Source organism: Lipomyces tetrasporus, assembly GCF_029532465.1.
Source record: "Lipomyces tetrasporus strain NRRL Y-64009 chromosome Unknown POJ06scaffold_2, whole genome shotgun sequence".
Classification (NCBI taxonomy): domain Eukaryota; kingdom Fungi; phylum Ascomycota; class Lipomycetes; order Lipomycetales; family Lipomycetaceae; genus Lipomyces; species Lipomyces tetrasporus.
This window is the reverse complement of record NW_026611597.1, coordinates 994079-1006173: the sequence shown is the minus strand read 5'-3', so window position 1 is coordinate 1006173 and position 12095 is coordinate 994079. Positions and strand designations below refer to the sequence as shown.

At 49.7% G+C, this 12095-nt stretch overlaps 7 protein-coding genes across 7 annotated transcripts; 5 read left to right on the top strand and 2 right to left on the bottom strand.

The window, feature by feature from the left end:
- Positions 1–40: 40 nt before the first annotated feature.
- Positions 41–1820, top strand: POJ06DRAFT_55771 (uncharacterized protein). The gene is made up of 2 exons (XM_056191206.1): positions 41–393; positions 460–1820. Exons 1-2 carry the CDS (start codon positions 105–107, stop codon positions 1467–1469), a joined length of 1299 nt encoding a protein of 432 aa, XP_056046234.1. The 5' UTR covers positions 41–104; the 3' UTR covers positions 1470–1820.
- A 168-nt stretch (positions 1821–1988) lies between these two features.
- On the top strand, positions 1989–3256 carry POJ06DRAFT_245620 (adenylate kinase-domain-containing protein). Its single transcript, XM_056186682.1, has 2 exons — positions 1989–2503; positions 2573–3256. Exons 1-2 carry the CDS (start codon positions 2379–2381, stop codon positions 3114–3116), a joined length of 669 nt encoding a protein of 222 aa, XP_056046233.1. The 5' UTR covers positions 1989–2378; the 3' UTR covers positions 3117–3256.
- A 94-nt stretch (positions 3257–3350) lies between these two features.
- Positions 3351–4592, top strand: POJ06DRAFT_245618 (peptidyl-prolyl cis-trans isomerase). Its single transcript, XM_056186681.1, has 6 exons — positions 3351–3628; positions 3728–3822; positions 3880–3983; positions 4052–4069; positions 4120–4246; positions 4298–4592. The coding sequence occupies exons 1-6, from the start codon at positions 3515–3517 to the stop codon at positions 4503–4505; spliced, it is 666 nt and encodes a 221-aa protein (XP_056046232.1). The 5' UTR covers positions 3351–3514; the 3' UTR covers positions 4506–4592.
- On the bottom strand, positions 4593–7009 carry POJ06DRAFT_245614 (Enolase, C-terminal TIM barrel domain-containing protein). The gene is made up of 6 exons (XM_056186680.1): positions 6805–7009; positions 6458–6589; positions 6169–6297; positions 5982–6049; positions 5761–5830; positions 4593–5674 (listed from the first exon to the last, which is right to left on the bottom strand). Exons 1-6 carry the CDS (start codon positions 6848–6850, stop codon positions 4812–4814), a joined length of 1308 nt encoding a protein of 435 aa, XP_056046231.1. The 5' UTR covers positions 6851–7009; the 3' UTR covers positions 4593–4811.
- A 48-nt stretch (positions 7010–7057) lies between these two features.
- POJ06DRAFT_245610 (P-loop containing nucleoside triphosphate hydrolase protein) lies at positions 7058–8711 on the top strand. The gene is made up of 4 exons (XM_056186679.1): positions 7058–7445; positions 7497–7566; positions 7624–7859; positions 7914–8711. The coding sequence occupies exons 1-4, from the start codon at positions 7245–7247 to the stop codon at positions 8640–8642; spliced, it is 1236 nt and encodes a 411-aa protein (XP_056046230.1). The 5' UTR covers positions 7058–7244; the 3' UTR covers positions 8643–8711.
- On the bottom strand, positions 8712–9871 carry POJ06DRAFT_245607 (HAD-like domain-containing protein). Its single transcript, XM_056186678.1, has one exon. It carries the CDS (start codon positions 9597–9599, stop codon positions 8760–8762), a length of 840 nt encoding a protein of 279 aa, XP_056046229.1. The 5' UTR covers positions 9600–9871; the 3' UTR covers positions 8712–8759.
- Positions 9813–11217, top strand: POJ06DRAFT_55390 (uncharacterized protein). The gene has a single exon (XM_056191204.1). The coding sequence runs from the start codon at positions 9919–9921 to the stop codon at positions 11128–11130; it is 1212 nt and encodes a 403-aa protein (XP_056046228.1). The 5' UTR covers positions 9813–9918; the 3' UTR covers positions 11131–11217.
- The last annotated feature ends 878 nt before the right edge of the window (positions 11218–12095 follow it).

Genomic DNA, 12095 nt, shown 5'->3' with positions numbered 1-12095 from the left:
CCGTTCTCTGGATGCGGCGTATAGGTTACCCGGCCTCGGAGCAAAATCTTTCACAGCTCAGAGCCAAATGTTCAAACAGTACTAGATATAATATCAACAGCAGAATGGAAGACCCGGGCTCGTATTACAATCAAGGATTCCTCGCGATTGTGGGCACTGCGTCAGAGCACGTCACGGAGCTTGCGGCATTCATCGACGTCTTGAATGACTTTGTTGCGGAGTCAGAAGATCAGCTTGGTCCGCTCACCAGCAAGATCGCGCCTTTGGTAGTTATCGATGGTGCTGGTGACGGAGATGACGAGGATGAGCCCGTGGTCGAGCCAGAGAAGCTCGAGGAGGCGATTGTTCTAGTTCTTGATGCCGCCGACGCACTCGTGAAGGCGTCAGATAAGGGTATGACCTATACTTTAGGATACGAGTACATGTATATTATAGGCAATGGGGACTTACTGGCAATAGAATTCGAACCAGCGTACAATCTTCTGCTTCACGTCCTTACATTTTTACCGAATGGACTACCAGATCATCTAGACAAGATCCTTGGTCTTCTCTCGACCGCCAGCTCAATACTGCCTCTTCCGACACTTTCAGTCCTGACAAACCTATTCAACCTCCTCCCCGTCAGCTCCTCACTTCGGCATCTAGTTTTCCTTACAGTTCTAGACGTCGCAATTGCGACCGGTAACACGTCACTTCTCCTCCCACAACTGAAGCAGCTCCCAACATGGTTCGAAGAATGGTCCATCTCGTCCGCCGACCAAGTCGAACTCCTCGTGAAAATTGGTTCTAAACTTGAGACAGCTGATGCACACGCCGCTCTTAAGTACCTGCAAGAGGCCCACAGTGTCGCTGTCGCAGCCTCTATTCCGATCGAGCCAGCCATGACCTCGAACATGGTCGTGATAGCGATGAAAGACCTGTCTTTCCTCGACTACGACTCGATACTGTCTCTCGCCGGCACAGTCTCGTCTGCCCTTGTCGAACTACTTAAGGTTTTTGTTACTGGCACATTGGCGGACTTCAAGGCATTTTCTGCAGCCCATCCGGACGTCTTCTCCAGCAATGGTCTCGACCGCGAGGCGCTGACCACAAAGATCCGATTGCTCACCCTCTCGACTCTGGCTGGATCTTCTCCGAATTTTACAGTTTCATATAGCAGCATTGCGTCGGCCCTGGAGATTCCGGAAGAAGAAGTCGAATTCTGGATCATAGACGTCATCCGGGCGGGGCTCCTGGAAGGCAAGATGTCGCAGCTTGAGCGGAAGCTTTTCGTCCACCAGGTCGCAACACGAACGTTTGGCGAGACAGAGTGGAATGTCATCGCACGGCAACTGGACGTGTGGAAGACGAGCTTACGAGATGTTTTGACTGTCGTCCGGAACGCGCGAATGACAGTGGAGAATAAGGTGGCGGCGAATGCGGACCATGAGAAAGTTAATGGCGTGGACAACACTGTGGAGGTCGCGTGAATGTGGCATAGGAGACAAAAGTTTGTACGCTTTGTTATGCATAGTGATGTACGTTGTAGTATGACCAAGAACGGTCAATGTATATGTATATCAATCTGTGACATTGTCCAGCTCAAACTAGCTTCCACCGTCATTTCCATCACTTGGAATGTGATTAATTATTCACAAAGTATTGGCATACGCCGTATGCAACCTTGGGCAGTCTAAACGAGGCTTGTCAAATGTTTCAAACAGAATCATCAGCTTTCCTATGGCTGTATACCCGTGTGAATCGATTAAGCAGATTGGACCTTAATTGTCCGATGTAGCTTCCACAGTCAATTGATATCTAAGCATTGCCCCCTTGTCAACGGTTGGAGGAGTTCAGCAAGACTGGTTTAATTTTCTGATGCAAGCTACCCCTGGCGAGTAAACCTTGTCCGAAATTCTGCATAACTGCCGAAGCCTATGCAAAACTATGCCAGTTTTGTGCTCAAAGTTCGCGCAAATCACGTGAGCAAGCTGTGCATCCATTTGCGCCGCCTAAACTGGTGTACAGCCAGCCACTGTCAATATCTTCACCTCATTATGGCCTCTCTCCGTCGCACCCCTGTTCTGTGTGCCTTCCCTCTTCGTACTGTTCGCCTACGGTCCAGCCCGCTGCTACAGCCATATTCTCCTCACCCTCGTGCGGCGACTATCCAAGACCTACGGTTCTACGCAGCAGGCAGTTCACCTCCCAAGGACCCGTCGAAGCAACCCCCAAGCATAGTCGGCCTGCTAGGAATAATCCTTGCAGGATCCGCCATATTCTTTGTACTTTCCAAGAGCATGCAAAAGGGTATGAACGCAATGACAAGAGCTCATGGCACTATTCTTTCTGCAGGAAACTACTAACTCGTTTCTGCAGAGCGCGAAGCAAGACGCGACATGAAACTTGGAGATCCAGAAATCCCAATCGAGGTTCGAGAAAAGCAGGCCATGGCAGCTGCAACGCCTGTTCCGGCTTTCAGCAGGGACGAAGTTAAGGTTATTTTCGTGCTGGGCGGACCTGGGTATGTCTAATCTCATTCTTGCGTTCTAATTGAGTAGCATTGTACTCTAGTGGTGGCTAACTTGGGTAGCGTCGGCAAGGGCACGCAATGCGCGCATCTTGTGCGTGACTACAACTTTGTCCATCTGTCCGCTGGCGACCTGCTTCGCGCCGAGCAAGCGCGCGAAGGGTCTGAGTTCGGTGAGTTGATCTCGACGTATATCCGCGAAGGTAAAATCGTGCCGCAGGAAATCACGATCGCCCTACTCCGCAACGCCATGCAAGATGAAGTCAAAACGGGCCGCACAAAATTCTTAATAGACGGGTTCCCGCGCAAGATGGACCAGGCGGTCAAATTCGAGGAGGATGTTGCGGTGTCGGAGTTTACGCTCTATTTCGAATGCACCGAGGAGGTAATGTTGCATCGGCTGCTCAAGCGTGGCGAGACTAGTGGTCGCGCGGACGATAATATCGAGAGTATCAAGAAGCGGTTCAAGACGTTTGTCGAGACTTCCATGCCTGTTATCGATTACTACAGGACACAGAACAAGGTCATTACTGTTCCGTGTGAGAAGACAAAGGAGGAAGTCTATGATTTGTTGAAGGAGAAGATTAGTGACCGCATGTCAATATAGAGGGTGGAAGTGTGCATTAGATTGATGGCGGGGGTTTTGATTAGCATATAATACTAGCGGTAGATTATTAAGTTGTTACCCTTATATCGTTGTATTGTTGGATATTGTTTAATAGATATAGTATTAATACCTTTGAGTGTTTATTAATTAGAGTAGTCTACTGCATACAATCGTGTATTGCTGTTGCAGAAGCAATGGCATTTTGAAGAAGCGAACGAGGTATGGTCGAACATTTCGCGCGGTCGCCAGGGCCCACTTGCGCCGAATTGAGTTTCGTCCCTTGTCTAAAGGCAACGTCGACTTAACGCAACGCAATCACTGCACAAAACCGATTTCGGTCTTTCATCTCTGCTTTCTATCATCTCTTTCAATTAGTCAAACTGGCGCTACCTGACGATATGGGTCTCGCGGTGCGGTTTCTGACGATCTTGGTCGCCGTAATGGTCGCCTTCTACTTTTTTGGCGGCCCAGGGGCCGAGGCTGCTGGACCTAGCCCAGAGGTCACCTCTAAAGTGCGTCCCATTCATTTCAATACTTCGTACCGCATTCCTAATCCTGGTGCGGTGTACCCTGGCGCGAAACCATTGGTCTAACTATGCACTATTCTCCAGGTCTTTTTCGAGATCGAGCAAGGCGGAAAACCGTTGGGCAAGGTTGTGCTTGGCTTGTATGGCGGCGTTGTCCCCAAAACTGCCGAGAATTTCCGGTACTTATTGTCTACATTATTAAATATTTACTGCATCGAGGTATCTGACAGTTGTAGTGCACTTGCAACCGGCGAGAAGGGATTCGGTTACCAGGGATCCAAGTTCCACCGCGTCATTGACAAATTCATGATCCAGGGCGGTGACTTCACCCGCGGTGATGGTGCGTCACATCTTCACTCTGTGTTTTTCTTTGTCTTATTTTGCCATAGTTTGCTAACTCGTTCACAGGAACCGGCGGCAAGTCAAGTACGTCCCACAATAACCCATCAAATACTAGGAGCAACTAACAAGAGTAGTCTACGGACCGCGATTCCCGGACGAGAACTTTTCGATTAAGCACACCCGTCCAGGACTTCTCTCCATGGCAAACGCAGGTCGCGACACGAATGGCTCGCAGTTCTTCATCACGACCGTCCAAACTCCGTATGTGGCTCGGCTCTTACCGATATACCATTGCGTACTGACATTCCATAGGTGGCTCGATGGGCGCCATGTAGTCTTCGGCGAAGTCCTCGAAGGAATGGACCTTGTCACCAAAATCGAGAAATGCAAGAAGGGCAAGCAAGATCGTCCTGTCGAGGACATCGTTATCGCCAAGTCCGGCGAGATTGTCGATCCCTCTGCCGCGGAACCTGTAGCCGAACCTGAGGTCGTCGAGGAGGTCAAGAAAGATGAGCTGTGACTACGTTGGGAGCTTGCGTACGTTCTTTGGAATGTTAGATGGTGATCGACAGTACGTATGTAGAATCAGGAAAATATCCAAGTAACATAATAAAATGTCAAGTTTTTGATTAACATGGTTATCACATCTCGATTATTCATATCTCTGTCTTTCTAAACAGGGTTACGGAAACCCCAAGGTCAAGTAAACAAAAATTTCTCAACAAATCTCAACCAAAATCATAAAGCTGGTTCTAAAAATTATCAGTGACCTGCACTTCATTCCACCAACCGAGCTTCATGTCAAACAACCACATTGCGTACTAATTTAGAGACTGACGGCGGCACGGAACTTGTCACCGGCATAAACGGCCTTCTCGCCCAACTCTTCCTCGATTCTGAGGAGCTGGTTGAGCTTCGCCAGACGCTCCGAACGAGCGGGGGCACCGGTCTTGATCTCACCGGCCTGGAGACCGACAACAATGTCAGCGATAGTGGTGTCCTCGGTCTCGCCCGATCGGTGAGAAACCATGACGCCCCAGCCGGCCGCAAAAGAGTCAAGAGCAGCCTGGATGGACTCAGTAAGAGTACCAATCTGGTTGACCTTCAGCAGAAGAGCGTTGGCAGCCTTCTTCTCGATCGCGGTCTTGATGCGGAGAGGGTTGGTGACAGTCAAGTCGTCACCGACGATCTGGATGTCAGTCGCCTTGTAAAAGTGAACCCACGCGTCCCAGTCGTCCTCGGCGAAAGGGTCCTCGATCGAGACAATAGGGTACTCGTCCATGAGGGACTTGTAGAGAGCAGCAAGCTCCTCGCCAGAGAGCCACTTGGATGGGTCGGAGTCGGGGTTCTTGAAGTCCATGTCGTACTTGCCGTCCTTGAAGAACTCGGACGAGGCGACGTCAAGAGCGATCTTGACCTTGCCAGTGTAGCCCGCGGCCTCGATGGAGTCAGTGATGAGATCAAGAGCTTCCTTGGGGGTCTGGATGTCGGGAGCAACACCACCCTCGTCACCGACATTGCCGGCAGACTGACCGTACCTCTTGACGGTGAGCTTCTTGAGGATCTGGTAAACCTCGGAGCCCATCTGGAGAGCCTCGGCAAAGGTGGACGCGCCGACAGGAGCGATCATGAACTCCTGGAAGGCGAGACGGCCACCGGCATGGGAGCCACCGTTGAGAACGTTAAGGACTGGCAAGAGTAAGCATGTATCCGATCCAGATATCCGAGGGCTGCGGACCGCCGGATGCGAAACAAAAAAACTGTAAGCAACTTACAAGGAACGGGAAGGACAACAGGGTTCTTGGAGCCAGCCAAGGATGCGATGTGGGTGTAGAGAGGAACGCCCTGTTATCGGAAGAACGTTAGTTGGTTGAGTTCGGGAGTTAAGAGGAGCAGCACGAAAAAGCGACGGCGCCGGCTCGGAGGCGGACCTAACTCGTCCAGGCTCCAGCAGCGACGTCATGTGCAGCATAAACAAGTCTACATTCCAACTTACCTTCTCGCCAGCAGCGGCCTTCGCTGCAGCAAGAGACACACCGAGAATGGCGTTGGCGCCCAACTTGGCTGTTAGACGAGTCAGTGACGAGCTCCAGTACAACACCCGCCGTGCTGACTGTATGCAAAGTAACTCTGCCGACCCAACCGCTCAGGCACCACAACGAAAGAACAAATAGAATACGTACACTTGTTGGGAGTGCCGTCAAGGTCGAGGAGGAACTTGTCGACGGCAGCCTGGTCCTTGATGTCGATGTTGGCAGCGACGAAGGCGGGAGCAATGATAGTGTTCACGTTGCCAACTGCCTTGAGGACACCTGCTACGTGTGAGCAATCCTTTGGCTACGACATGATTTGGAACACACGCTCAAGCGTCTCGACGACTCTTGCAAGTCGGGATATTTTCGACTGGACACAATTCCCGAGGAATTGTCTGCGCGCAGTCGCCAAATCAGTCGGCAGAAACACAAAACTCACCCTTTCCACCCCAAGCCTTCTCCTTGTCGCGGAGCTCCAGGGCTTCATGGATACCAGTGGAGGCACCGGAGGGAACAATCGCACGGTAGAGACCAGTCTCAGTTGTGAGATCGACCTCAACAGTTGGGTTTCCTACACAAGTCTGCGTTAGAACTGACCTGCACGATGCCGAATCTACGCTAATCACTTCGCAGAGAATATTGCGTTCGCATGAAAACGAGCCAGTCGGTAATATTGGATGACTATAAAAGCCCACATGCATAACGAACGCTGTCAATACATAGAAACTTGGTGCGGACGTATAGCCTCACCAAAATTCAAAATCAGTCAACAAATAAATTACATACCGCGAGAGTCGTAGACATAGCGGGCGAAGACTTTGGAAACAGTCATTGTGTTAGACGAAGGCGAGAATTAAGCAAGAGTGTAAAGTGAATGTAAAGAAATTCTTCTGTGAGAGACGAGGGTGAAAGGGGAAGAGTGGGCACACGGAGCAAGGTAAAAGATGGAGCAAAATGCATGGATGACGGCAGACCTGAGCACGGGCTCCGGCCGGCTTGCTGCGTGCGAGATGGTTGGACAGCCGAGTGAGTTTGTGACGTCGTAGACGCATTCCGTTGGGTTCATACGTAATAATGAGCACGGGATACGTATATATCAGGCTGCCTCCTTCTGTCACCCACAGCCGGCGCCGGTCAGCACAGCGCCACTCCACCTCGACACACGAGGCATACAGTGTACTCGCGAATATCTCGTGCGATCTCGGCACTATCCATCAAACAACACAATGACTGAGCCAACGGAATCTGATCCGCTGTTATCCTCGACTTCCGAGGCTGCGCCTGCTGCGGCAGTAGATGAAGAACGTGAACGGGCGCTCGAAGATTTGAAGCGGAAGCTTCTCGAACACAGAGAATGGGACGCCAAGCTGAAAGACCTGCGATTAGGCATCCGGGGATTGCAGAAGGACTACGAGAAGACTGAAGATGTATGTTTGTTGCCTTGCACTGCGAGAATATTGGGCTGATTCGATGACTAGGACATCAAAGCATTGCAAAGCGTCGGGCAGATCATCGGTGAAGTGCTCAAGCAGCTAGACGACGAGAGATGTATGTAGGTCTGCGTCACTTGCTGATCAATTCATACTAAGTTAGTTACCATTCTAGTTATTGTCAAGGCGTCATCTGGTCCGCGATATGTTGTTGGGTGCAGAAGTAAAGTCGACAAGGACAAATTGAAGCAGGGTGTTCGTGTTGCTCTGGACATGACCACTCTGACTATAATGCGGTTGTTACCACGTGAGGTTGATCCACTTGTGTACAATATGACAACATACAAGCCAGGAGATTTGTCATTTGGTGGAATCGGTGGTTTGAATGAGCAGATTCGTGAGCTTCGTGAGGTGAGATCATTTTCGTTATTGATTAGGTAATAATTGGATTGCTCACACGTGTAGGTCATCGAGCTCCCGCTGAAGAACCCGGAACTATTCTTGCGTGTTGGCATCAAGCCACCGAAAGGCGTTCTTCTGTATGGTCCTCCAGGAACAGGTAAGACTCTTCTTGCGCGCGCTGTGGCGGCTACTATTGGTGCCAATTTCATATTCTCGCCTGCCTCTGCCATCGTCGATAAATACATCGGTGAATCGGCTCGACTGATTCGCGAAATGTTCGGATATGCTAAAGAACACGAGCCTTGTATTATCTTTATGGACGAGATTGATGCCATTGGTGGACGTCGATTCAGTGAAGGAACTAGCGCGGACCGAGAGATTCAGCGGACACTCATGGAACTGCTGAACCAGATGGATGGTTTCGACTATCTCGGTAAAACAAAGGTCATCATGGCTACGAATCGACCAGATACTCTTGATCCAGCACTTCTTCGTGCAGGACGACTGGACAGAAAAATTGAAATTCCTCTCCCTAATGAGGTCGGCCGGCTCGAGATTTTCAAGATTCACGCCGCTAGTGTACAGAAGCAGGGCGAGATAGACTACGAAGCGGTTGTGAAGATGAGCGATGGCTTTAATGGCGCTGATATCCGAAACGTCGTTACTGAGTCAGGATTCTTCGCTATTAGAGACGACCGGGATTACATCGTGCAAGACGATCTCATGAAAGCTGTCCGAAAAGTCGCAGAAGCAAAGAAATTGGAGGGAAAGCTGGAATATGAGAAGTTGTAGACTAGCTGCTCATATTATAATTATACTTTTGTAAATGGCTTATGTATTGCGGTATATAGTATTTATCAATCATATCGTACATATCAACCACCATCCCTTCTATGACTATAATGTATTCTACTTGTCGGCGAATGGGCCATGCAATAGTAACTCATTCCACTCCCGGATGCAATACAACACTCTTCCGTCTTTTGGACTCATGACATCAAGTAACGAGATGTCTTTTATAGTAATCCCTACGCGTTCACAAGTCTCTCGCAAGCTCTTCTTTCCTCCCATAATCACCCCGACATCAGCGTCAAGTAAAGGATGTAAGTCACCAGTGCTATCGCCAACATATACAGTCTTCTTGCCAGAATTCCTCGCGAGGAACTGTTTCACCAGCATGGCCTTGTCAGCGCCCGTCCGCAGAACATACTCGCTGCGAGATAATATCCCGGTACCTTTCCCTTCGTTGTCGAATTCAATTTCATTGCAATAAACCGGTACGTCGTCGAACGCGCCATATTGCTGTTCCAACGCTGAGCGTATGAATATCTGACTCCAGTTTACACTAAAAATACCGAACATGACGCCTAAGCTCCGACACCGTCTAATCACGTTAATGAAACCGGGGCGCATTTCGACCTTTGCAGCCTGCAGTTGCAGATGCTTTGCCGTAACAGATTTGAACAGTCCAGCTTTCTCTATCCTTGACACGGACTCTTGTTCAATACGCGCAGACGAAGTCAGAAACTCCAATTCCTTTTCTAAGCTCGTGCGCGGTCCGAAGGATGATTGGTATGCAGTATAGTCGGCCATATAAGCGTTACTAAAGTCGGACCATGGTGGAACACCTGATGGAGAGGCAGAGTATGTGCCATGCGCATCGTAAGCTGCTTCTGCAACCAGGTGGATCGTGTCACCAACAGTTATTGTCTCGTCCCAGTCCATTAACAGCATATACTGGGACGGCATATTTATTTGGACCTCTCCCTGGAGCTGTAAACTGCTTGTTGAGGAATTGTATGAACTATTTGGTTCGTGAATTGCGAGGTTCGAAGGTACACTGACCAAAATTGCTCGCCGACCAGTCAAAGCGAAACCAAATGATTAAAATCGCTAATAAAATACCATAAGCTAATATGAGTGATTTCTGTCGGATCTGCGAATCGAATTGATTCCTAGGAGCCTCACTAGTTTCTGGTCGCATCACCTGAGCCGCGCCATTTTCAAAACAGTGCCTGATACCGATAACGAACACACACCATTGTCCGCAGGCGCATATTCACACACGATGATGGACGCTCGCTTATTCTTTAGGAAATACTCCGAAATTTATACGGTCTTTCTGCCCCTTTTCGCCGTGTTCCTCGTGATCTACACCATCATGATTAATTTTTCCCCCAGTCACCCATACATACCGGACGACGATTCGGACATTCTGCTGTACCTCCACCGCTCTCTTGTCTCGATTCCATCTGTCACGACGAACGAACATGCCACTGCGCAGTTCTTGAAGACGTACTTGACCAGCAAAGGTTGGACTGTGGAAATCCAGCCTGTGTCGAACAAGCCTGTCCGGGACAACGTCTTCGCATATCGCGGGTCGGAGCGCAGCACTCGCGTCCTGTTCTCATCACACATTGACACTGTCCCACCATTTATCCAGTACTCGGTCCACGACGGATATATATGGGGTCGCGGCTCAGTCGACGCGAAAGCCAGCGTCGCGGCGCAAATCACTGCCGCACAAGAATTGCTCTCATCCAACGCCGTTGCCAGAGAGGGCGATGTCTCGCTTTTGTTCGTCGTAGGTGAGGAGACCGATGGGATCGGCATGATTACGGCGAATGATCTGGGACTTAGTTGGGAAACTGTTATATTTGGCGAGCCTACGGAATTGAAACTGGCGGTTGGTCATAAAGGGCTGATTCTCGCTGACGTGTACGCAACGGGTAAAGCCAGTCATTCAGGCTACCCAGATCTCGGAATTAATGCCAACTATTATTTAGTGGAGGCGTTATATAAATTGCAGAACTTGGATTACCCGTATTCGGATTTGCTCGGTAATACGACTTTTAACGCTGGCACGCTAGCAGGCGGAGTAGCGGCCAACGTTATCCCAGCGGCTGCTTCTGCCGGTCTTGCTGTCCGTGTTGCTGAGGACCTCGACGGCGCGGTATCCCAGATGCAGAGAGCTGTGTTGCCGGTCCCAAACGTCGATATCAACATCACTCTTGCCTACCCGCCTGTTCTGTGTGATTACGACGTTTCCGGGTTCGACACGGTCGCAGTTGCATACGGTACTGATATCCCGCACCTGCAGGGGTCGCATAAGCGGTATCTGTACGGACCGGGAAGTATTTTGTTTGCGCATGCGGATGACGAACGTATCAGCGAGGATGAGCTTAGGGAGAGTGTTGTTGGCTACAAGAAACTTGCGGCGGCGGCGCTTGGTGAGACGCATGATATGGCTAGCGAGGGGAAGAATATGGTTAGCCAGTAGTAATTTGAATTCATTTAACAACTTCTTTCCTGTGCATATTTTTGACATGGACGATGGATAGTTTGCGTCCTTGATATTTTGGCCAAATAGAGTCGTCTTGGAAAGGCAATCATCTGGAATCGAATTTATCGCGCTCCTTGATATACAATAGAAATAATCGAAGTCCCACTTCTGATGCGAGATTGTTACTATATTCGAGAAGGAAGAAGCAGCGATCGATATTGCTCGGTGGACAAAGTCCGAAGCAGACTAGTCTCGTCGTTTATAACTACATGTCCGAGGTCCACCATTAGAGGCGTCCTCCATTGTCAACTCATACGGCGTAGTCAAGCATAAATCAGTAGTCCGCGATCTCCAGAACAGAACGATGCTAAGAGCTACAGAAAGCGATCCGCATTCAAATGTTAAAGGTCGGTCCGCGCGACGAACGGTCGTTCGCGCGGAGAGCTAGTGTGCCATGTGGTCCGATCATGACTTACGCGATGCACTTAATGCGCGGTGTATAGATGTCGGACTCAGATGGCATATGGTGTCTCGTAAGTTTCCTTGTTTACTGTAACAGTTTTTCTCATCTCAGTACCAGGTTCCAGTAGAATCAGCGAACAGGGGTCCAAATTTCCTTTGATCAAATCTCTGGATGTCACGATGTTCGTTGTCTTATCAATATCGAAGCGCACTAAGCCTGGCGTGGCACCTCCGGACGAGTGCAGCGATGGCAGCTCTCGCGAATCCGAGACAAGTCTCTCTCATATGTAATTTTGGACAAATCTGAAAGCCACGTGTGATGTTAACTTGGAGTTGCATAAGACACACGGAAAAACCGATGTGCATGGACATCCGTCTGCAAGACACACCCTAGTAGGTGATGGGCGATGACGATGCTAGCAATTATATCGGCGACTAGCAATTCGCCAGTCAGTTCCCACCGTAATTTCGCCTTCATCATGTTACAATTTTTACTTTCA